Source organism: Corapipo altera, unplaced genomic scaffold (assembly GCF_003945725.1).
Source record: "Corapipo altera isolate COAL_440 unplaced genomic scaffold, ASM394572v1 62, whole genome shotgun sequence".
Classification (NCBI taxonomy): Eukaryota; Metazoa; Chordata; class Aves; order Passeriformes; family Pipridae; genus Corapipo; species Corapipo altera.
In genome coordinates, this window is record NW_020884894.1 from 11579451 (window position 1) to 11605154 (window position 25704).

The 25704-nt window shown below is 42.2% G+C and overlaps 1 protein-coding gene across 3 annotated transcripts in view; it reads right to left on the reverse strand.

Annotated features, from left to right (window-relative positions):
* Nucleotides 1-25704, reverse strand: part of NUP93 (nucleoporin 93) — a 77377-nt gene that overhangs the window by 44371 nt on the left and 7302 nt on the right. For all 3 annotated transcript variants that reach the window (XM_027646471.1, XM_027646472.1, XM_027646470.1), the window contains exon 3: nt 24793-24910. In XM_027646471.1, the coding sequence (XP_027502272.1) occupies nt 24793-24910 (118 nt within the window). The remainder of the gene's footprint in view (nt 1-24792; nt 24911-25704) is intronic.

Here is a 25704-nt window from a genome sequence, read left to right on the forward strand (position 1 = left end):
ACCATCCATCTGGAGCTGCTAGCCACAACTTTAGAGATGATGCTTTTATCAACAGACATTTTCTATTATTTTCTGGCCATGTAATGTTACTGCAGAAGCTACTCTCAACTGCAGAACTACGCATTACAGACCAGCACAATTAGATATATATACTTTGTTTCACATATTGCATTGCCAGGGAAAGCCTTCCCAGTGTGGCTCAGCACAGCACTGCCTCCCCTTACCTACGGATTTCTTAAAGCAACAGCTTTGCGGGCTATGAACAGGAACTCCTCACCCCAAATGGCTGTTAGTGTAAACAGCCCTGAGTGGTAACCCAGCTAAGATGTCGGAACTGCTATCTGTTCTTCACTGGCAATCAATTTAGTGGAGCGTTCAGTCAGCTCACGCATCAATCACTTCTGCACTCTGATGTGACTCTGGGAGGAGAAGGGGGAAAACTACTGTGCAGGGATGCTGGGCCACAGCTCAGGAAAACCATAAAAGTCTTCTTTGAGAGTAGAGAGCATCATATCTCTAAGAGAACGATGAAGCAAAGAGAATGCAGAAGCTGTTGGAATAAGAATATCCTTCTCTGTGTCAGGATCATTCCCTCACTCCATTTCTGGGTGTCCACAAGGATCTCCTACCTTGTCAGGTACAGCTGCATCTCTGGAGTGAATGAGATTCCTTCTACCATGACAGCAAAAATCAAGAGATGCAAACATCCCTACCTTAAAAAAACCCCAAAACCCCAACCCCTGAAACGTGCTAGTAGTCTGCCATCACTGCTATCTTTTCAGTCTTGCACTGGACAGGGTTAAGGGGGAGATTAGGAACAGCATCCCTAGCTAGATCTGCTCCTGTATTAGCTCCTTTTTGAAGTCCTACAGCTTCAGTGCCTGCCATTAGCCAGCAAAACTGAAAGGCATCACTGGCAGCGAGTTATAAGTGATAGGTAGTGCTCCTTCCCAAAAATCTTTTCTTCTCTGCTTAACCCAGCACTGTAGCAGCAGCAGCAAATACTGCACTGTCATACTGGGTCTGGAGAGTGCCTGAAAGCATTCGCTGCTGCCCTCTCTGCAAGGCTGGCAGGGTGATTATCCAGCATTAATGACAGGCAGGGCCTCTCTCCAGAAGCAGGGCTGTCACATCCAGCATGCTGCCTCTGCCTTCAGCTCTGCACACTCATCCTCCCCCTTCAAAGGGATGCAGAAAGAAGAGCCAGAGAGTTCAGGGGTTTATGCAGATTGGGATTAAGAGAAGAGGAAGAAAATCCAGGCTAGCACTTTGACATCAATACAGTTACATTCCCACACAAACAGTGCAGAGGAAAAAGTCAGGTGGGTTGAGTGTATTATGATGCTACTGGCCTACCTAGCATGGAATTTGGGCTTTGTGGCAAAGGGCTAACTTCCATGGATAGGAACAGGAGCCATTCAGAGTCAAAGCAAGAACTACAACTGGGAAGTGACCACCTCCAGTAACACCTGTACCATCATCACAGACAGCCATTCTCTTGCAGAGAAAAAAATCACCAACACAGCCAGACTGAGAGTTGCTGGCTAATTACAGAGCTCAAAGGAGACCTGAGTTTCAACATAGCTTTCTGAAACTAAATTTGCACCAAACAAGAGGCAGGATGTAAAGACAGTGAGTGGGAAACAGCCCTGAGAGCACTGATTGAGGAGCAGTGCTTTGTGTGACCAGGAGGATGCAGGGGAAAGAGAAACACAATCCTATAAAACTACAAGAGTGATGGTCCCAGGCAGGGGAGAGGTGGGGGAAGCCCAGCCAAGCAGAGAGGATTAGCACCAACACTGGCAGTGCTGTTCCTGCCATCCACACCCCAATTAGCGGTATCATTTGTCAGGATGAATGGGGAACTTGCACTCAATTCGGCAATTTGACAGAGTGTCACTGAACTACCTCACGTCCATATTTATCCAAGAGGCAAGTGCAGGAACCAGTTTTAATTAGAGCCTGTTTAACAAAGAACCAAGGGTATTACCCATGCTCTCACCATCAAGCGATAATTGAGATGTAATCGTTTAAACAAAGCGCAACAAGTGTCCATTTACCCAAAGCCATTGTTAAATATCCACTAGGAGATTATTTTCAAAATTATAATGTGCCATGAATATGCAAACCACTTTCCATCTTTAGCATTGAAAAGAATAATCACCTTAAAAAAACCCACACCACCAAAAACCAGAACTGGAAGCCAAACAGCTATTTTGCAGCAGAATTTGAGGAGTGTTTTAAATATGCCAATGCTACTTTAAAGGAGGGGGGGGGAAAGAAGTGATGGCTCTGCTTTGGGGCCATTAAGCTCTGTCTGGAAAGCCCTCTTTTGTACAGCATTAGTGGGCTGTAAGTCTGTAATTATGCAGAGAATGTGTTAATTTTTAATTCAGATTGCTAACCCCTTTTTTTATGTACAAACCCTGCACGTCAATCCCTCCTGCAGATGACTGTAAGCACGGACAAGACCAAATTCAACCCTTGGTGGTAAAAGCACGCTCTCCCTGGGAGGTTTGGCACTGCACGTTGGAAAGCAACTCAACTCCGTAGTAAAATAGCTCTTTTACCAAACTGTCAGTGGCAAGCAAATCCTCTCGACCCACAGCCTATTGAACCAGAACCGTATGGTCGCTGATATTCACACCCTCATTCCAGCATTCTTCTGGCTAGCTACTGCATTTCTTCACACGGCTTCACAGGGAGCAGAATTCCCACGTCCCTCCCGTCCCTCCCGTTCCCAAACACAGGAAAGCACGGGATGGGGAAGTTAACCTCACGCTGCCTAGAGCCCTACACCAAGTTAATGGCTGTCAAACACTAAGCCCATCTTTCATCTCGTCTGACTCCTCCATGGAGGAACCTGACTTAAGAGTGTGCTTTGACACAGTCCAGCAATGAATTATTAACTCCGTTGGAAGCTGCAAAGCATCAACCAGGAGCAATCCTGAGCCCTCTGTGATGATTAACCAGAGTGCAATTATCAGTGCTCCTGCTGCTCACAAAATGCCTCCAAACTCCCCAACACACACAGGCCAAAAGGCACCACACAGGAATGCACATCCACATGTATGAAAGCAGAAACAATTCTGTGCTTTTACCTTTGTTGCTTCAGGGTTATGTTATCAGCTGTGAATGGTCTGACAAAAGAAAGCTCTGCCTTGCCCCCTTTATTACAGCAATTATACACACACTTGTGTCACTAAAGGAGTGACACGTGCAGAATCAAGCCCATATTCTTAATTTCCACAGCAATTCAATCCATGCAATCATGGAAACTTGCCTGCAGATTCAGAACCATCCTTTCCCACCTTACATCATGTAGCAGAAGACGTTTCCAGCCCAGGGTGTGACTGCACACATATCCAGAAGCAGCTATGGCTCCCAGCCTGCTCACCAACAGTGCACAGATGAAGACAGGCTCATTCACCCCTTACGACCACGAGTGCTGCCCCAAAGGGTGTCCCTCTGAAAGGCATGGGGACCATCCTGCAAGTTGGATGTAATCCGTGGGCCTCCAGCAGCACCCCAACATTTAGGAAGAACAACTTGCTCAGCTCTCTGCCAAAGGAATCCAGACAGCTCCCTCATTAAACCACAAGGTGCCAAGAGGCAACAAACACTAGCAATGGGCCTAAGAAGACCTGCTGAATCCCAAGATGCACAGGGATGTCTGCTTGGGATGGGGTGCCATGCAGTTCTGAAATCAGCAGCAAAAAGGCAGGGTGAAGGCAGCATTTTAGGTTTTCCTCAGCAGAGAAGCTAAACTGGTGCTTTTCCTTTAATTACAGCTGCCAGCTCTGAAGAAAGTGGCACTAGAACTGCTGGCCAGCATGGGAAATGAACACCCACAAGCATCCTGGTTAAAATGAACCACAGCAGGGCATGGCTGCCTTGTCAAACCATCCTTGTATTTCTCATAGTGAAAGTACAACTGAAATCAGTATTGGCATCTTGGTGTGCTTAATTAGAAGTCAGGTCTACTCTATTCAGGTCTTTCTACTGTGCTCATTACATTAATATCCAAGTGCCTTCCAGTCCTGCATTAAGTGACATGACTAACATCTGTCACACATGGTTTGTTCTCTTCTCCCTTTCCTGGAGGACTGGAAACACAATGTTCAAGGGGATCACAGCACAGCCAGCAACTGGGAAGGGAAATTCCTCCAGCCCTGGCTCACACAGAGCATGTGCTGGCCATGTCTGCTTGGTTAATTGTTTAATATCATCGTCAGCAGCACAGTGATTAAGAAGCTGTACGTATTAAGAGCACCAGTAACATTTCCATGCAGGAGTGACAGGATTGGAAGACAAACAAAAATCTGTCCTTTGTGTACCGAATTAAGTCATTTGGAGTTTTATCACTTCATTTCTTTGCCTGAACCTCCTTGCCTTGTCATCTTACATTAGACAATACTGCAGATACAACTTCCAGCAGAGGAAATGCAAGTGTCCATCTGTTGAGTTTGACTAAAAAGGATAACAAAGGTATAAACAGCTTATCCCGACCTTAAATCCCTTCCAAAATGCATCACATCTTAAAGCTACAGAGGTTTCACCTGGATTTCAAACGAAGAAGACTGAAGTCAGTAATTATTTCTTTTGTACTCTTTTGCCTTTCACCTTTTCCAATGATCCTCCCTCTGTGTATCTTTATCTTTTTGATTTTGAAAACTACTTATGTCACCCTTGCTTCCAAGTTATCACCCAGTAATTCTTTGCAAAGACAGTGATGAGGACTGAGACAGCTAGAGCACGGGAAGAGCTGGGAGGAAAAGAACTGGGAGGGATCAAACCTGAGAGCTCAGCCAAGATGATGAAGGACTGGCACTGCTACATGTCTTAAAGTCAGCTAGCTGTGGTCAGGCAGATGTTTCTAGTAAAAGCAAATGCCTGGAGAAAGGTCAGACTCAAGAACATAAACTTGGTAGAGACTGGGAAACAGTGGGCTGCAGGGGATGAGACCCTGGCCACCACCTTCTCCCAGTTTGTCCAACTAAAGCTCCACAACTGCAGGCAACAGAAGCCCACTGAAACTGAGGCACAAACTGTTAGATTAGGAAAAGAGCAAGGACTCGTGTCAGGCAAGTGAGGTAAATACATGGAGCTTTCATTTAATGCAATGTGCACAGCCATACAAAACGAGGATTAGTCTTTCACAAAAAAAAGAACAACCTTTTCAAGTGTACAGATAAAGAGACTCTCAGGAATGGACAGAGGCTGACTCAGAAAACTATTAAAAGGACAAAGTGATTTTCAAATAGAGGTCATTAGTTCAAACATGCACTAGATCAGTAGTGGCCAAGACTAAAGCATCTAAAGACTGATTAGTGGTGTAAACAAAAATGTGTTGTTAATCCTTCTTGAGCTCCTGCTACCCAAGAGCCCATATTCCAAGTTTACTGCAGAATCTACTTTCTGTCCAGCCCCAGAGGAACAGACAGGGTTTAGTGGGCACCCAAACACCAAGTGCCTGTCCCCACAGTCACTGCAGCAAGGGTTGAAAGGGGTGAGTTGAAAGGGTAAGTCATTTTTTTCTGGTTATGCCCCTCTACCTGAGCGTGCTCACCAGTTTGCTGCTGGATACACATCACCAGACACTGCACTTAACAGCACCCACTCAGCAAATCAAGATCATACTGCAGGTTTTGGGTGTTATTTTGTCAAGAGAATTTTTCTGTGAAATTACTTTGCTGACTAATTAATGTCATACAACCTACGTGTTCATGAAAAACGGAGAGGCCAAACCTCATTTACCCCTTTCTCCCAACACTGACCAGAAGAGGCTCCAGTTATCCCCAGAGATCTCACAGGACTGCAGGCTCACAGGTGTCCATTAGGAGAGGCCTTACTGCAGAACATCCTTCCAGAAGACACCCAAAGAGGGCAGACAAGATTCCAAAGCACACATTTCACTAATGAAAAGCAGCAAATGCACAATGCTTAGAACTCAGGAGGAACATCCAGTAATGCAGCTGCTTTAACTTCAGTCATCGAGCACAACTTAGGTGTTTGCCCTCTATCTCCACAGGGAATTGCAGCTCTAATACCACAGCAGGCTGTAAACCAGAGACATCCAGGGAAGCATTATCCTTCTCACCATTACTGGGCACAAGATCACAGGCTGCAGATGTATTTACTGGGGAGTTTGGGTCAACCACTATCCATCTACTATTAATTAAGCAAACACACACAGCAGCTTCAGTAGTACAGTCAAGATTACACACATCAATGCATACTTTTAAATAAAAATATTAGCTTTTACTCAATTATGATGCAACATATTATTTATGTACTATTACTGAATTAGGGTTCTGCAAATAACATTAATTCCTGTGTGTATTTATTGGAAGTAAGGACATGCTGGAGGCAAAGATAAAGAATACTTGATCTCCTTTTATAAGAAAATTTTATTAATATTTGTTCCAAACAAGATCCTCCAGCTGCTGAAGTTGAATACTACCCAAAATGCATTTTCCCTAGGGTCCTCCATTATCAGCAAGGGTCTTTCCTGCAAGTCCATGTAAACTTTCAACAGATTGTCTTTGCTATCTGATTTGAGAGCCTTGGGTGTTCCGCATTCGAGGAATGCAATCAAATCCTGCCCCTTCCAGGCCTTCTGCAACACCTATTAATTCACCCCCCTGGAGAGAGGGAGTTTATCATCTCTTGCAATTGCTAGAATCTAAAAAAGTGGAACAGGGCAAGTTAATTTGGCACTGCAATTATTTAAAGCCTATAAATAGTTGTTGCCATAGTGTTAATTAAATTGCTATATGGTAACATCCTTTCTTTTCTACCTTTTAAAGGTAAACTCTGATTAAGTCAGGTAAACTGGGACCATGCCATACAAGACTCCATGGAAAGGAGCACAAATGCTTAGAAATTGTGTTGTATACTTTACACAAAGATGACCTGGAAATCCAAAGCAGCTTGTTATGTTCTCTGTTTCCTTGGTATGAAACTGGAGAGGCTCATTTCCAAATTGCTTCATCATTTGTCACCCAAACTCAAAATTTTGAACAAACACCATAAAATTCAACAGACCAGCCACAGCAATTGAATGGATCTGAACTGCACAGGGAAAAGAAATCTAAAAGTTTTTTTGCAACACCTTTGTACATCTTAGAAATATAGTGAACAGTGGTGACAATCACCTCTACACAGAATGATCAGATCTGGCAGATTACTGAAACAGGGGAATGGAGAAGGTCAGATCAGAGAGGAAAGAAACACTAATCCCAAAATATTCCATGGCAGAAGTCAATTATAACACAAATATCAGCACAAGCTTCATCTCAGTAATTACACCATTCACACGAGCATTTGCTCAGAAGTGGAGCAATTGCTACTACTTCCCAGTGAGAGAAAACCATCTATTTTTTTTTTGGTAAAAGTATCATACTAATTTCTTTTAAAATGGTAGACTCTTAACAGGCAATAACCCTACCATACAAAATCTTATTATTTAATGGAAAGCTGAAATGACAGGAAAGGGACTGCAGCAAGTCTTGGCTACAAGTCTAAGTGAGAGATTAAATAACACTCAGAACAGTGGCCAGAGGGCAAACTCTTGGATCCTCACCTTTTGTCAACTGTTTCCCCTCACATTTGGGAGAGCAGAAAGCTGTTCTGGTCTCCCTTCATCTCCAGTACTTACTTCCAGCTGCAGTGAAGTCTTTAGGCTTTGTACAATTACTGTTCTTCATGGCAGGTTGTAACAAACAGCAAAACTGAACCAGACAGCTGAAAATATCATTCTCCACCACAAGTGTGGTCATGCCACCACCCAAAGCCAGAGACATGCACAAACCAAAACAAGCTTAATCCTCTCTGTTTTGTCCCTCCACCTTTTCAGCATCTCCTACTTCAGAGGTTCATTTCAGCATGTGAAGGTTAACAAACACAAAACAAGTAAACTCAAGACTTGCCTATTTATCTTTTTTTTTTTTTAAAATCCCAACCACATTAGTACTTTTGGATGGACAAATTATATTATAAATGTAGGATTTCAACGTTCTGGCACCAAGCCAACATTTTAATGGACATTCAAACACTAACTAAGGAAATGGTTGTGCATTAAGCCTACCAATAAGTCAACAATCAATACTTCAGTGCTGCAGTAAAAATACAATGCACCCTTTATAACTGCATCTGCTCTCATCCTTCTTTGTCAAGCTCAGCTCTAAATAAACAAAAAAAAAATGAGACTTTTGAAACAAGAAATGAAGCACATACTATTTCACAGCCACCAAGTATTTATCCTAAAGTCTAAACCTAATTGGTCCTCTGAACTGTACAGATTTTTGGTTTTCAGCTGTGTACTGACAGGGCAGAAGAGTCAGGAATAAAAAGGACAGAAGTTCAGACACAAAATTAATCAAGCAGGTCAATAGGTAAGAGCAGCAAAGCAAAGAAACCTCAGACATCTAAGCCCCAAGCAACTGCAGATTAAGAGCTGGTTCCAACTTTATCTCCAAAAAGCATCTCAGTCAAAAGCAAACAAAAAAGAATCCCATCAAAGCATACTAACATTTGGATTTTAATCCAATTCATAGATTTTAATTGCCTGCACAACATCAGTCCTGCATGATCCCTCTCAACAGATCCTGTCAGTTTGATCAAATGAAGCCAAAGGCAAGCTCTGCAGAGTATGGGATCTGGACACCCTCTGGAAAGCGTGAGCATCAGGCAGTATTGCTCTGCCATGGAACAAATGTTTTAAATTTAGTTAACACTGGCTTCCCATTCAAAGCCATGGCCATAATGCTGAGCCACCACTATATTTCTTAACAGTGCAAAAAAGCCCACAGCATTTGGATACTTGGAGCAGCTCCCTGTGTCTGCAGAAAGGTTCAGGGTGAGTCTGTTTTCCAGGAAGAAATGATGGCAGACGTTGATCCAACCCTGTGAAACTTGAACGTAAAAACAGGAGGACAAAACCAATCAAACTGATAATTTTTATCTCCACAGCCTAGTAAGCTCAGTACTGAAATGGAACTTCATCATGGAACAGCTAAGCCAGTGTAATAGCTTGGGTAAACAAGCCAACCAAATTCTCCATTTTCTTCTCCAAGTCTGCAAATACACAGAGGGAAACAGAGAATGATTGTTTCAGAAATCCCTCCACAGATCCCTCACGTTTATTTGCTAAAACTATCTTGCATCCCTGGGGTTTCAGCTATAAACAAGCACAGAGCTCGGCTGGGAATCTGGAAAGACTTTTTGCTGATATTTTGAAGTCAGGGCATCTGCATCTTGAGGCTGAGTCTGCAAGAGCAGCCAATGCTGCAGGTCTGGCAGCCAAGGGGCAGGAACACCCAAGTCCTCACAGACCCCAAGAGCAGTTTGCTGGTGCAAGATCCAAGCTCAGAAGTTGGGTATGTGCCCAGCAACAGGCCAGGTCAGACTTCTCATCACTAGGTTTTGCTGCTTCATCTCACTCTCTCTACATCAGGCACGTCATAAATAATCCATCTCAAGTGAGAGTCACCACACTACAAAATACTGCTGCATAAAATTATTATACTGGGCAGTGGCAGCAGCTGTATTGACCAAAGTTTAGGCTATGACTCTAATCAACTGCCAGCTTAAAGGGGTTTTGTGTGGCCACAACTCAGGGCAGCAACTAATTGTAGTCTTAGCACAATTTCAGCTCAGAGGAGTTGAAGATCTCCAGTCCAGGCTGGTGACAGCCACTGCAGGTGTCTTCAGGATTAAGGGGAGGTTTCAGCAGAGCTGCCAGTGGACAGGTGTTTGTAGCACAGCTTCAGTTCCTTGTTTCAGGTGGGGAAAGGAGCTCTGCTGACAGTCCATGGAGCACAGGGGCAGCCAAGGACTGTGCTGCCCAGCACTGCCAAACCAGGAAACTACTGATGCAGACAAACAACCTTATTTTTTACAAGGTCTGGTATCTGAGGGAGGGAAGCTGGAGGTCAGTTAAATGCCATCAAATACTGATCAGGACTGTGAACAATAGAGGTCTGAGAAAATGGTAAATGCAACTCTTATTTCTCAGCTGAAGAAAATGATGCACAGGAAAGCATTTCTTGAACTCAAAGTCAAGCATGAAAATCATGACAAAAATTGGATCAAAATCCAGCTTTCCCAATTTCCTGCAATGAAAAGCAGCTGCCACAGAAGGCCGTTTTCTAAGTAAATATACACATCAGGGGGTGCCAGTCAGGCAAGGATCCAAAAATTCAAGGGTCAGGTGCTATTCAATATTTGAATCAGTGCAATAAAACGCTGCATAAATATTTAAACTGGCATTCCTGCTCCAAAATACTCTTGGAACGTATTTCAGATGCTTGCTTTCAAAGTTGGTAACAGACATTCCCTTCTTCCTTCTGTCCTGCAGAATCTCTGAAATAAAAAAACCATTCCCTGTTCATCCACAGCACCTCTGACAGCAGTTTGGTGGTTTGATTTCAGTGTGCTGCTTTCAGTCAGTCAGTACAAATGGATAAATCTCAAGTGTTGAAATCCTATATCCTTGGCTCTTTATGAGCTCTTGTTCTAAATCCGCCCTCCATTCCCCTGAAAAACCGAAATAAAAAACCGAAACCCAAAACTCCAGAACACTCTCCATTTTTACACCTCACTTACAGCCTCTGGCTTCAAAAGCTAAATGCTTGGGTTCCATTTTAGGTGTTCTCACAAAGTGTGCTATAAACAAATGTAAGATACAATTTGTCATCAGACATTTCCAAGCTATGGAGGACACGCATTTGTTTAGATCTGAATATAGATCTCAAGAAGTCAAAGTCAAGCAACAAATGCATTTTGATATTCCATGTGCAACTGAACCTCTTAATTGTTTTAGCTTGACATAGAAAAATATATCATGCCAGTCATTAATATAAGTTATGATTATGAGCTTGTAGGGCAACATTTCCCTGTTGTTGGTCACTGCCTGTGCTGCCCTGCCCAGCCCCTGCCTTTAAACCACGAGACAGTCAAAGAGCTGGAAGCTGCTGTAACTGGAGGCAGAAGCAATGCAGATGTGCACTGCCAATAACCCACCTGGCTGCACACTCTAACAATTCAATACATTGAATTGCAGCTCTGCTGGAGATCCCAGGCCTGAGATCTCCACAGTTACACTCAATACTGATTTGCATGAACCTGCTCCTATTTCAGCCTTCATTTCCCTGTGCTTCTTTATCCTAGGCCTGTCAGTGTACCTATGCTCCAAAACAGCTGAAGCTTATCTTGAAAAGAAAGCTAAAAAATCTTTTAAAAGATATTTCAACAACACATTCTAAGAACCACTAAGGCTTTTTTTGTAATAAACACAACTACTGACCACAGAAATTTGACATGGTAGCAATAGCTTGTTCAGCAGATCCTTCTAGTAGCACCTGTGCATGTTCTTCAGAGATTAATGGGAAAAAACCCCCAAGATCTAAATCATACCCAAAAAATAAGGAACAACAGACAGCTCTTCCTGTTTTATTTTTGCTGGGCTATCAGAAGTAACAATTAACTAAATCTTTGATATTAATGCAAAAGGAAGCTCTGATGATCCCACAGGTAAGGTTACTCTGATGGAATGGATGACTGTGCATCAAAAGGCACTGAATTCATACAAACACTTCAAAAGGTAGCTGCACTTCAATCATTTACACTCCTGATGGCCCTGGAAGAGCCCAAAGGAATCGGCTGCCAGACTGTCAGTCTGAGTAAACAAGATTTAGTCTGTGAAGCAACACCCATCAATGGAAGTCACATTCATTAACACACTGCACTGATTTCACAAACGGTACTAGAAAGGCCAGCACTTGAGCCTTTCAAACCTGGCACTTCTCAGGGCCATCAACCTCACCCCAAGCAGCACCACTGTGTGCCCACCTGGAGGCCTCTCTGCCGGAGGAAGAGGTTCCCACTCTGTGGTGCTGACAAGGTGTCACTCCTGATTTGCTCTGGAAGCTGGAAGTTCATTTTTTAAGATAATTAGTCGATACTACACAGCAAGGCCAATGATCCAGTGCAGTAACTGTAGCAAAGGGTTGTTTCAAGAGGTAAAACATTTGAGTGGAATAAATCGATAAGCTCAGGAGTTATGTCTAAATGCTGAGGTCCTACCTTACCTACACTGTCTCCACAAATTCACTATTGAACAGAACTCCTCAGCTTCTCAAGGAAGTGCATTAACGACGGGTTCAGCTTACAAAAACAAATTGCAGCACTTGCTGAAATATAAATTGTGAAAGAAACAAAAAGCCCTTTTCTTTAGTCACACGTGACAGCAATTCAATTTCATTGTCTGCTGCATGCATTCTCCATAAGGCACAGAGGTACAGGATACTGGGCATGACAGTTTTCAATTTATCATTCTGCAACTTCAGCTGGGAAAAGAAGGAGATCAGCAAACCATTGCCACTGACACCAGAAAGAGCCTCACTAATGCAAAGGCACAGCCTGCCCAGCTCTCTATGCTCTGCAGAGAGATGGACAACCAAACTGTAACTCCTGCCCCAGATGCTCTGCTGCTTTAACCTGCTTAAAGTCAATTAATCAGCATATAAGAGTGCAGGAAACCCCATTCCATTATAAGTGGTGGCCATCCTTCTCCTCCTTCAGCATCTGACTCTTTCCACTTTCAAAATTTCCATGTTGAGGTTCATGTGAAGTATCAGAAAAATCCTCATTTTTTTGCTGGATGGCCATAACCTTCCAGCACACGTGCCACAAGACAAACACTGCATTTGCAAATCCAGCACCAGGGTGTGTTCCTTCCTACAGATGACACCAGCCAGGCGTGCTGAAGGCAAAAGGATCCACCTCGGAGGGCTGCATAAAATCCACGGATATAGAAACTCCCTCGAGATGGGAAGATGAAGCCTCCCTGGATCCACTGGGGCACTTCCCACATGCAACATGTTCTGCTGAGCCGTCTCCGCAGCGACTCGAGCCTTTGAATTGCGCTTCCCACCTTCCTCTCTGAATATGTGGTTTCAAGCAACGTTTGTTGCCAGGATGCATTGCTAATACATAATATATTGGTTGGAAATTAGTATTTCATCTCGGAGAGAAAATGTTACAGGCACTTCTTCAGAGGCAATGCATGCAGAAGGGTTTGAGCAAGAGATTTTTTTAAGACAAAGAGAGCAAACCTGTAACCAAGAGAAGATAGACCTTATTGAGACAAACAACTAAATCCTGCCCCTTAAGACACACTGCAGATTCAACCTCCTGCAGGAAGGAGATCTGTTCTAGTCTGCTGCAAAAGAACTTTATTTCTCAAAGCTTGGCTTTGGGTGTTTATTACAGGGATAACTTTTGACAGAAGAGCAAGACTTGCTTCTCTTTCCTGCTGATGCTTTGCAATAGGCCTTCCATGTCTGGGCATTCCTGGGGACACACAGGCTCATCTGTAATGTTTCCTCCCCAAATCCAGCACCCCTAAACATCAGCAAGAACCATCCAGCCTTCAAAACAAGCCTCAGATTCTTTTCACATGGAGGAAATGTCCTGCTGGTTTGGTGTCCCTGCCATACACCAGGGGTAGGAACGTCCAGAGGTCCCCATCTGCCTTCTGGCAGCCTTCAAGGGACACAGCACCACGGCCCTGCCACGCTGGGGAGGCTTCCCAGAGAAAATGCCAAAGCACGGAAAAAGCCAGCAAAGACAGTAACCCAGAGGAAAGAAGGAAAGAAGTCAACAAGTTAACAATTCTGCTCCAGTGCCTAACAGGGGTATAACTGAGTGACAAGTTACCCATTGCCTCTTAGCCAAAGATTTTACACTACGAGCTGATGGGAATCATTCCCTGCTCAGCTCCCCCCTGCTCCAGCAACGAGCCAGAGGATGTGTCCACCTCGAGTGCTTATTTCCATAATTCACTAAGTCAAAAGCTCATGAAAAACAGACACCAAGGTTTTTCTCAGAAGAGGGGAAAAAAAAAAGAAAAAAATCAAGAGTACATTAGCAAAGGTAGAGAAAGCATCTAAGGGTATGAAACCACAGACAAACAACAGAACATTTAGCATAACATTAGCTAATGACACACAGCACTATTATGCACTTCATCCTACCAGCAAATAAGAAGCCAAAACATTAACCTCAAGTCAAACAGCAAAACAAAATTAAGAAGTGATGTTGATACAATGTATCTGTTCAGTAATCAAGCTTCTTACCACTAGCAATGAGCTGCAAAATTTTCTAAACAAGCCATTTTTTACCTTGGAAAAATTAAATCAAGACAGATGGGTACTAAAAGAAATATTGCAGGGTTAGCTCTATGAAAAAAAACTGAATCAAACCAGAGTACAAGGTCCAAATGTGTTATTCCACAGTGGGATAGATCTTTGCATCCAGCTTCCAGCACTTAGCTTTCAGTAGGAGCTGAAGATGGTCACAGTTCCTTTTAGTCAAGAGAGTGGTGAGTCTTTTGACTACTGCATTTAGTGCTTATTTCAGAGTCATTAAAGCCTTCAGATTTTTGTATCCACTTAACAGACAAAGTAAAAGGATTTAAACCCACATTTTTTGCTACAATCCTTGGGGCAGGAGAGGAAAGAAATAATGAATGTTTCAGTTACTATATGGTAACCATAGCAGACAAAATCAATTACTGCTTCAAGGATCTGGAGATAACATGCGAGTTCCCACTCATATGTTCAAAATGTGGTTTCATTCCCCCCCCCCCCCCCATTTCCTCCCCCACTTGTCTTCAGAAATGTCTTTTCTCATACATTAGAATCTGGCCCAAAGAATCCTACTGGCTTGCAAACACATTTAGAGATAAGGATTTGTCATGATACTGTATGGTATCCCCACCTGTGCACTCCCCCACTTATCCAAGATTAAAATCAAATCCTTCACAGATTACTCCTCCTGCCTTTCACACCCGGTTTGGCTACACTGAACATCATTATCAGGAAAACCAAACAACAATGGGGTGTTATCAGGAACACCATGTGAGCTGGACAGCCACCCTCAGAAGGGAAACTGCAGGGCAGATCTGGGGAATCAGCAAAAGCATGAGGTGGGAACACTTTGGGGATGAACAACATTAATAAGAAGGAACCAAGAGCTGGTACTTTAAAAGACTGTAAAATAAGTGTTCCAGAAAGGGCAGATCCAGAAATCCAGTTCATACAGATCTGAACAAAAAGGAAACTATGTCTGGTTAAATGATGCCAAGCTCAAAACCAATAAAAGGAAATAAATTTTAACATAATTTGTAATTGGATTGTGGAACTTACTACCACAGGAAGATGACAAGGCCAAAAACATAATGGGATTAAAAACTGACTCAGTATGTATATGGATATTGACAGTATCTAGAGCTGAGCTTAACACTAAAATTGAGGAAAGAATTATTTTCCTCATGCTTCAGGGACAGCCAGTCTCTAGCCACCAAGGAACAAGGTGATGCCTAATAAAGCAAGCAGATATCCCCATGAACATCTCTGTCAGTGCTTCTCCTCTTATTTATCTGGTGCTGACAATAAGCACCTAAAGGCAACCAAACAGATCTGTCCCAAATGTGGTCTGAGAAATCAACTATGACAGATTTAGTTTCAGCTAATCCTGTATCAAGTCTAGGACAGCCAACTGAAGCATTCAAAAGGGTTTAATAAAGCTGCTGAAACTGAAATTAAGCAGAGGTGTATCCTGCTGTCTTTCCTCATCCACCAGCCTTTGAACAGCACTCATGGAACACTGGCAAGCCTTCCCTTTGCTCACTCAAAAATACCACAAGTTAGAAAACCTCCCTTCCCTTTTCTACCTCTACCCCACAGTAAACCTAGAAGATAACACAGAACCCAGAAATTGCTGCTTCAAAAGCACAGTCCACAGAGACTTCCACTGCAGTCACAACAGCTGGCAACATGCTAACTCATTCCTCTATAAAGTTATTTTAAAACTAAATCTCTCCAACCTTCTCAAGCCTTTTTTACCAAGCAACAATTAAGCATGCTGTTCCAATTAACTTAAAAAATAATCTGTTAGCTGTGGCTCAAAATGCTGCATAAGCACGTTGGAGCTTCTGGTGGAAGCACCGTGCATCTTGCATGCTTGCTGAGATACAAGTAATGGAATGGCACAGAAAATTTCCAACTCATCTCCCTAAGCTTCTTTCACTCACTTTCACATGCACAGAAAACCAATGAGACATTTCACAATAACTGCCTTTTGTTTTAACAGAAGTTTAATGATTTCATTCAAAGTAAGCAAACAACCCTTTTGCACCCAAAATACTGTCAAAACAGAGACCTGAGTAAAGAGCAGGGAGGAGGTAATAGATGAATCCAGAGCAGAAAAGCAAAGGGAATAAACACAAGTGGAGTAAGAAAAAAAATGAGAGATGAAGAAAGATGAGAAATAAAGGACAGGAAATAAAACAAAAAGGATGCAGAGAGAACAGAAGTTCTGCCAAAAATCTAAATGAGTGAAGCAAATGCATGTATCCTTAGTTCTACCTCAAAAGGCTGCAACTTTCTTTCAGGAGCATATCTTGGCAGGAATAAGAATTCATTTTGACTTCAAAAAGAAAGTTAAAAAACATCCATGCACACAACCCAAACATTTCTTCTGCAAACTGCCACATTTCCAGGCTCCCATTTCGCACGGGGAAGCTCAAGTACATCTCAGTTTGATGCCCAGGCATTGATAAACAGTTGACACACTTCTTAGTTAGTGACTATTTTAAAGCAAAGCTTGATAATGCCTAGGATTAAGATTTTGGATGTGGAGTCAAACTGACTAATTACTACAGTGGAGAGGAGGCCATGCACAACAATGTACCTGTGGCCTTTCCCAGACTGCTAAATTAGGCAAACGGTTCAGTGATAAACCCCAGTGGAATTCATCAGTGCAGTAACACTTTCAAGAGGCCTGAGTAAATTAGGGGGGCTTGAAAGGAGGGGAGGGAGTCGAGAGCTGCAGCAGCTGCTGGTTTTCCTAATAAATTTGATGAACTGCCTTGCTGAAAAGAAAGTGTCCAGGGTTTTATGCTGTTTGTGACCACAGGAGTTCAGTGAGAGAGTCTGGCCTGCTCACATTACAGATTTCCCTTGTGGAAGAGTGATTTTTTTTCTGTACAGCTCACAGCACCATGAGGAATTACTTGAGAAAGGTGGTCAAGACAATGCTCGTGTAATAAAGACTAGCAAAAAACCCTACAAAAGCAATAGCTTAGGAGGAAGGTAACAAATCCACCTCTCTTACAGGTCAGCTCCAAGCCCTTCTGCCTCATTTCAGACAAGTTTGCTGAAGATCAGAATTCTTTTTTTTCCTACTGCAGTTGGGAAATTTTCTTTACTTCTCTTTTTCAGAAGAGCTGAAAAGCCATACTGACTTAAATAGGTAAGTGTTCATTTTTCAGTGCCAAACCTACAGCTTACATCCATTAACCCACTGCAATGCTGGGACTGAAAGGTTCTGCCATCTCTGAAAAGTCCCTGTAACAAGGCCTCTGTGTGGCTACGAGCAGGGCTTCCCAAAGCCAAGAGTTTCCACTTCCCATTTCCACAGAGGTACTGGAAGGACACAGTAAGGTCCACTGAGAAAACTGGACTGCTTTAAAAATAAAGAATGAATGAAAAAAGAAAACCTCCAAATTTTGGTCTTACCCTGCTGCTATAGAAAATGCTGCTCATATTTTAGAAACCTCATTTACCTTCTTGTTTATTTTTGACAACTTTTTTTCCCCTTAAATGCAACATAGATGAACCTGGTTCACTTCTGTGTGTAATCAATTCCACTGTGAAATTCCAGCACAGCCCTGCAGATTTTTTTATCTCAGAGCTATAATCAAGGTACTGGAAATCCTCTCCTGTAAGGTCTACACTTTTATTGTTATGGTTTCAAAATTTTACAAAACAAAATGGGAGTTGTGCTTTGCAAAAGCTACATTTGAGCCTCATATAAACAAAACCATTTCTTTAATCCAAGGAAGTGCTCTATGGCATGATACATAGAGGAGGCAAATTGGCAGGTTGCAAGAATTTGCATCTCAGCATTGTTTCTTCTCCCCAATCCTTTGTAACCACAGAGATGAAACCGTTCTACTAAATCTTTCTAGCACCATGAAAACACCAGTTCCAACAGTTCATTTGCACATGCTGAGCACACACTGTCTAGGTCAGTGGTCAATACAAGACCTCAGCCAGCACTAAATTAATGGGACTGCGAGACACTGAGAGGTACAACGTTGCCAGAGGTGCCACCCTCCTGGGTACAGGGAACACAGATCCTGAAAGCCATTAATGATCCCACACTACTTCCTGCAATAGTAACATTGCTACCAGCAGGGTCTGGGTGAAATCCTGACTCAGATATCACACCCAGGTTCGCTCTATTAAAGGATCCTGCAGTGCTTCCAAGAGAAGCAGAGATATTTACACCTCAGCATAGGAGATGCTTTTGGGATATGTGATGTCAAAACTGCCTTTTATACCACATTTGCTCCTTCACAGGGGTATGAGGTAACATTCAATTAGGAATTGGAACAACTGTCATCCAAGGGCAGAGCTACACAGCAAAAGGAGAACAGGGGAGGAGAAATGAAGACATTTGCTAAAAGTCTACAGTTGTACCTATTTGAGATGCAGAGAACATATCTGGATTAAGCAGACAGGAAATGTGAAATGTGCCAGGACATAGCTGAATTTAAATAGATCAATAAACACAGCTAATAGAACAAGAGTTCCCCATTTTTCCACCTCATGACCTTGCACTAGCATAAAGTTTTGAAATATCCCTTTCAGACCCTCTTGTTTACACACGCTGTTCCCAACTACCTTAGAGTCAGGAACCCCTGATCAGAACCATAATGAACTGGAAGATCACCACATAATTACTCCAATCAGCATGCAACCAAGCAAAAAAAAAAAAAAAGAATTTGAAATAATTCAATATCACAGCATTTATTGAGTGACTGTAATCTGGCCAACTAACAAAATGCCAGAGTATTCTACATTAAATGTGCCAAGGTTTGGGTTTTTGGGGGGGCATGCATGTTTGTTTTTAAGGTTAGTAAGGCCAGGGTAATTTAAAACTGCACTACTAAACCATGTTGCTGCAGTAAGGAAAACTACAGAAAACGGCTGCTTACTAAGGGTGTGAGGGAAAAAGCAAAAAAACAAATAACACCAAAACCCCCAAATACATTCCCAATGTCTTTGGCTTTTTTTTTCCTCTCTCATCTCTCTTTTTCTACAGTGTGATTCACTCACCTATCTGAGGCCAAAAGGAGGGAGGTTTATTTTTATTTTTGTTTTGTTTTTGTTTTTGTTTGGTTTTTATTCCTTTTAACTTAAACCAAAACAAACCCCAACCATGCTGGCTATGAAACAGAGAAGCCTGCACTCTTAAATCCCAGTCACATCCCAGTCTATGCACATCTTGCCACTTTCCAGTACAACCTTTAATCAGGACAGGCCTTGGGAGGCTCAGGGCCAGCCTGTTCATTCTGATGGGCTCTGGGACACTGTCAGGGTCAGGAAGGTGGCAGACAGGCCACCAAACCCCTGCCTGTCTCACCCAGGCTGCAAAAGCCCTTGGCTGCAGTTTATGTAAAATTGTTACACGTTACCTAAAGAAGGGAGACATGCAAACACCTCAGAGGTGGGCTGAGGAAGTTCCTGTAATTTATATTTCTAAGGTCCACATCCCTTAACTCCATCTGCTGCACGTCAAAATACTCATTCACTCCCTATCACTGCTTTCTTCAATTGTGTCAAAACTGTCTCTGGCCACATTAATTGCCAGGATATTTATATTCTTGATTTCCATGCCCAAATGTGTACATGAGGGCTCAAATCCTGAATGCAAGCAGTGAGACAGCAGGGTTTGACACTAGCAGGCACTAGCAGCAGGAGGACAAAAAAAAAATGACTTCTGAGAACCGTTGCAGAAAGGTATTTTTGGAGCTATTTTTGGAGCCCAAGATTCCTACAGCTTTTGAAGAATTCAAACTATGGCTGCAAATAATATTTTTCACTCCTTGCACCGCAGCAACGCAAAGAAACCAACAGCAACCCCAAAAAAGCGAGGTGGAAGGTTGTGTTGTCCTCCTGCACTCCCCTTCGCGGCTCTGCGATGGTTAAAAGGTCCCCACAGCTGTGCTGGCACCATCGATTTGGGTGAACAAGGAAGCGACAGGAAAATAAAGCCACCTTAATTTCAAGCTCCATTAGAACTGAAGGACTTGGGGGCGGGGGGAGAAATCAATGTTTGGCAAATGGGAAAGGACAAAATCTGCAAAAGGAAAAACGCATTTTCAGGCTAAGCTAATGCAAACAATGGATGGTGAACAGCACTTGAGGCTGCCCCTTTAAGGTTGTGTCAGCATTTCCATTTATAAACTCTGATTTTAGTTACCCTCTAGTAGATTACCCACAAGCTTTGGTATTATTCTAGCAGATACCACAAAGTACATCACAAATGGTAATACAGAACAGCAGTAAGAGCTAGATTCTTGAGTAACACACCCTTTCAGTACCTGGTATAATTTAAAAACTCATATGATTACATACACACAAATAGAACACACAGTGCTGGGGCAAGCATCCTGGCACCCAGATTCTACCAACACTAAAGCAGAAGTCAAAGCTACCTTTGATGCAGAACCTGTTCGTGGTATTTTGAAAAGCCTGAAAATATCCCAGATACTTAATTTCAGTCTGTCTCCATTGCCACTTGGATGGATTTCAGTCTAACCCTCTGCCCTCATTTAGATAAAAGCTCTTATTTCTGTATCTGGACCTCCAGAGAGTTACTCAGTCAATATTCTGAACATCCACACCCAGAAATCAAAACCAAACCCTACTATGCAACCTTTCATTTCATTTCTGCCCAGATCAGAAGGTCAAGGTGAAACTGCTGTACAAATGAGATAATTCAACAAAATTTCCCTTCAGTGTGATGGAGCCAGGCCTTCACCTCAAACCTTCTAAGCAGATGAGCAATGCACGCCAGGAGAGCTCGTGTCTGCTTCTAGCATTCATTTCTCAAATCTGCACAGAGCTGGAACGAGCTTGGAAAGTGAGAGCAAAGCCATTTCTTACATTTACCACCGTGATTTTGGGCTTAGACCTTTCAAAACAAGCAGGGAGGGGGGTAAAATCTAGGATCAAGCCAATGTGACTTGTTCAAAACCACGGCCCAGAGTAAAGCATAAACATACACTGTAATCAGGCAAACTATCTCAGCAGGTATGAACTGGACCTGGATCCTGCAACTAACCCTTCCCAGGTACCCAAATCAGTTTATGTGCACATGGCCTGTCTTTGGGATACAGGCTTCCATGACCAACCCTTACCTGGGATTTTTAAAAGACACAAAGAAACAAAAAAAAAGACCCAAGCACATAAATAGTGCCAAATATGACACTGAGAATCACTGGAGTAGCACAATCAATTTGGAAAAGGTTTTGCCAAAATGCCCCGGAAAAATCTTGATCTGTACAAATTCTTGACACAAGAATTATTATAAACTGAATTTACTGCAAGAAGTGTTTGTTGTGCTGCATGCAATTTAAGAACACAAGCTTTGAAATGAGAGAGGAAAAATACAAATTCCTATAATTCAATGGCAAGCCCAGAATCTTTTACATAATCTTCCCGGCCTACTGCTCTAGTGGGAGACATTTCCTGGACTCACAACCCTTTTATGTGCAAGCAATCTACATTTTACAACTGATAAATAATTCAGATAATTAATTGAGCTGCAATTTGGTGCACTTTTTAGTCAGCACTATAGTGTGCCATTTAAAGAGGTTCTGTACAGAAAGTCCCTCCTGCTTGTTAACCCAAGTTGAGACTTCTATTAAGGTGAATTCCTAAATCTATTAAGGTGAATTCCTAAATTCTCTTAACACTTTCTGAATGTTTTGCATCAGCATCCTGGGACTTCATGCCTTAGGATGCTCTCCTCCACATATAAAAGAATAATTAAAGACTCTACAAAAGTTTCAGACAGGATTTAAGGCTAAATAAATTTGCTGCATTCTACACAGAGTTGCAAGTAGTTGTGTGTTGAGCAAGAGGAAAAGACAGGACTGAGAAAGGAGAGCTGAGCCTGCAACACTGATGATGAAGTGAGAACCAACTTCATTAAGGATTTATGGAGAAGTTTTTGCTGGTTAAAAAGAGTAATGGTTACACTGGAAAGCACAGGCTGAGGACCTGATGCAGAACAGAACAGCCCTTCCCAATCCACAGAATTAAAACCTTCCAGCATGTCTGTGTAAATACTGAGTAACAGCAGAGTAAAGCCTCCTAAAGAAATAAACAGATCCCTCCCTTTTATCACTGTTCACTCTGCCTTCCAGAAACAATGGGAGCAACTTATGGAGGAGGGATTCTACACAGTGCAAAGAGATAGTTACATCTGGCCCAAAATACACACAAAACCTCTGAAGGAGCCTTATAAAACTAATTATCTAGGAAGAAGGAAAACAAATCCCATCATCAGAAGGTATAAGAAAAAGTAACATAGAAAGAAACTTTTGTAGTACATCTTTATCTAAAGCACCAAATAACTTTAAGACTTTCTTTATTAATAGAGCTAATTAGAGGACAGTCAGCAGTGTCTTATATAACTAGCAACAAACTACCCTGAAAGTGTTGATACCAGAACCTACAGAGGAGTGCAGAGACTTGTCCATATTCTAAGCAAGTAACTGTCAGGTAACAGAGCACTGTTGACACCAGCCAGACAGCTTGAGATGTGACTGCAAATATCCTCAGACAGAGCAGAGGATGATGTCCTGCAAGACAACATAAAAATCACTGCACCTGTGAACTGCGAAAACGAGCAGGGACAAAACATTCAGAACTCACACTTCACTCATGTGCCTGCAAGATGGTCTAAAAGGGAGCCCCTGGCCATGCTTCCCACTGCAAATCACTCTTAGCTAATTGACTATGAATGTTCTCTGCACATGGCCTGCAAAAAAAATGTAAGATTCCAAGCACGTGAATATTAGGCCTAAGAGATGAGTCGTTAGAGTGATCACTGATTAAACCACCACTGTTAATCATGATGCAAAAGAGCAAACAGGGAACTTTGATTTAAATGATTGATTTTAACCCTGTTTCTCATTTGTACTTTTAAGCTGTTTTCCTAAAGAAAGGGCTGAATCTCATTGGCTGACTTGGCCACTTAAACACATTGATTTACAATTAACCAGTGGTTTTATGTTAAACTTGGAAGCTTTTCCTGAACAGGAGGATGCATTCAAATATTGACAAGGGTGATTAAAAAAAATATACTGGAGAAAACATTCTGGGATCACCAGAATCACGGTAACAAATTAGGCCTTGAGATCTGGTATAAATAAGAAAGAAGAAAACCTCCACATTAGTTAGGTAACCAGTCATAATATAAAATGTGATTATCAAGCAGTCCTATCTATTTTCTTACATGCCACAAATCTCAGATTGAAAGAGCAAGTGCTCCACTGCTTCTGGGCTTGAGAATCCACAAAAAGATTCTTCTTAAAGCAGAAACTAAAAACACCAGAAATCAAAGAAGAATTAGCAACAGTAGTAAACTCTAAAGAAAAAGAAGAGTTCTTGAAAAAAAAAAATCTAGACAGAATGAGGTCAAGGAAGACTTGTACAAAGTTTAACACTACCAATTAGAAATACAACAACATCAGAAACTGGAACAAAGGAATAAAATGAGAAAAGACAGAAAGTGAACAATGCCAGTGGTTTAGAGCTCTCACTCTATGATCAGGCAATAGATAAAGTCTCCAGAGCACACTCATTTTTGGTGAAAGCAGGCCTTAGAGAACTGGGATTAAATAAGTCTGCCTGAAGACAGGAGACCACAGGGCTCCCAACACCAGAATGAGAGTAAACTAAGGGCCTATTCCCCCAAAATGGACAGCACCAAATGCTAAAATAAAACATATATTAGATAAAATGGGGTAATTTCACGTGCATCCCTTCCCCTCCTGAAGTTAAGTAGTTTAGAGCACACTACTCCTGCAAAAAAAAAAAAAAAAGAAAAAGAAAAAGAAAAAGAAGAGCTTACAACTCTTTTGACCCTCATAATTTAGTCATCTGCCAGTAAGGAGAGAAGATAAACTTTAAAATGATTAACCAGTAATTCAGACTGCTACCTTCAATGCAACCCACAACGTTGATTCCATTACCAGCCCTTAACTGAGTAATGAATCCTGCAGATTTCATCAGGAAGACACTCTACAGGGGCAGGCGACGGCCAGAAAGCAAAAATAGATGGTTCACATGAATTTTTAAGACACCCGGGGAGACAATCTACAGGAAAATTTACAAGATTAAATCACCTGGTAAAGCATATGAAACATGGCAAATTCGGTCTACCACCAAGACAAGGTTATGACATCTGAGACACAGTGAAAGAAAAAAGCCATACTCACCTCTTCTGCTTGTTGACTTAAACGGCCCCTATTCCAACACCTCTAAACTGCCAAGTGGTTCCACATGTGATTTTCCAATTAGACATTAAAATAGGTCTCAAAACTATGAGGGAGAAGCATCCCTGGGCAATTTAGGCTTGCAAAGCCAACCAAGACAGGTCCACAAGGAAAGTATGTACCTAGTTCCTCTTGACATCAGCAAGAATTTGGATCTTAAAATACATGTCTGCTACCTTGATACTTAATGCTGCTTCTGACAGTTAAACATCTTTCATCACTGAAAGCAACATCTCTCCTCTGCATTTCCTCTAGCCAGTGAATTAAACACAGAGCATCTCCACAGAGGCCTAAGAACAGGTTTGAACCACAACACAAGAATGGCAGTGACCAGCACAGTGTAGTTCACATGTCACAAGTGTCCCTACCTGAATGTCAGTGTCCTTCACAGGTTCCAGAGGCTCAAACGTAGTGACTGCACTCAGGCTCTCGAGTCGCTGAGAAATGTGAGATATATCAAGCCCTCTGGACCCCAGAAGAACAGACCTATAAGGAAGAAATTGTACAGATATGAAATTAGTATTGAACAGACAGAACTCCCAACCCAGACTCATTGCCAATATTTAGGTCAGCAGCGAGCCACGTACAGACAGTGCTCCCAGACATGTTATAAAAACTGCACAAAACCAAACTTAGAACAGCCCTGTGTGTCTATCCAACCACCTCTGCCTGCTGAACTCTTTCTGCTGTTCCACTGCAGTGCTGCACAGCTGCCAAGTCCTTCCAGACAGAAAAAATGCACACTGTGTTGGTAAACACCTTCAGCAGCAGCCAGAGCAAGGTATGCACTTTTTGGCTTTAGCGCCCAAAATCGAGAACAGCAGCTACTCAAATAAATCCTTCAATTACTCTGTTGTTTTTTGGAAGTATGAGAAAGGTGGGAGGGGAAAAAAAAAAAAATCAAAAAACCCCTGTGGTGGGGAAAAAAACGTGTTTTTCCCCCAAAGGGCCGAGAGGGGTGAGAGGAGACCCCCTTGTTTGTAATGAAAAGAGATCCAGCTACAACAATCCAGCTACAACTGCTGCATTGGAGAGGAGAGACACTGCTGCCCTGAATGTGGAAAGGATCTTTCCTTCTTCCCTTCTGGACTTTTATTGGAGGGAAAAGAGATTTGATCCAATGTAAATATTGCTTTATCATAGGAGAGATAGTTAGGATTGTGTATATAATGTATTATAATATTTATTTGTGTAATAATTGTAATATAATTCCCTTCCCCCCATATTGAGTCTTGTGTTGTGTCTGGAAAACCCCCTCACACTGGGGTGAGTTGTGGGAG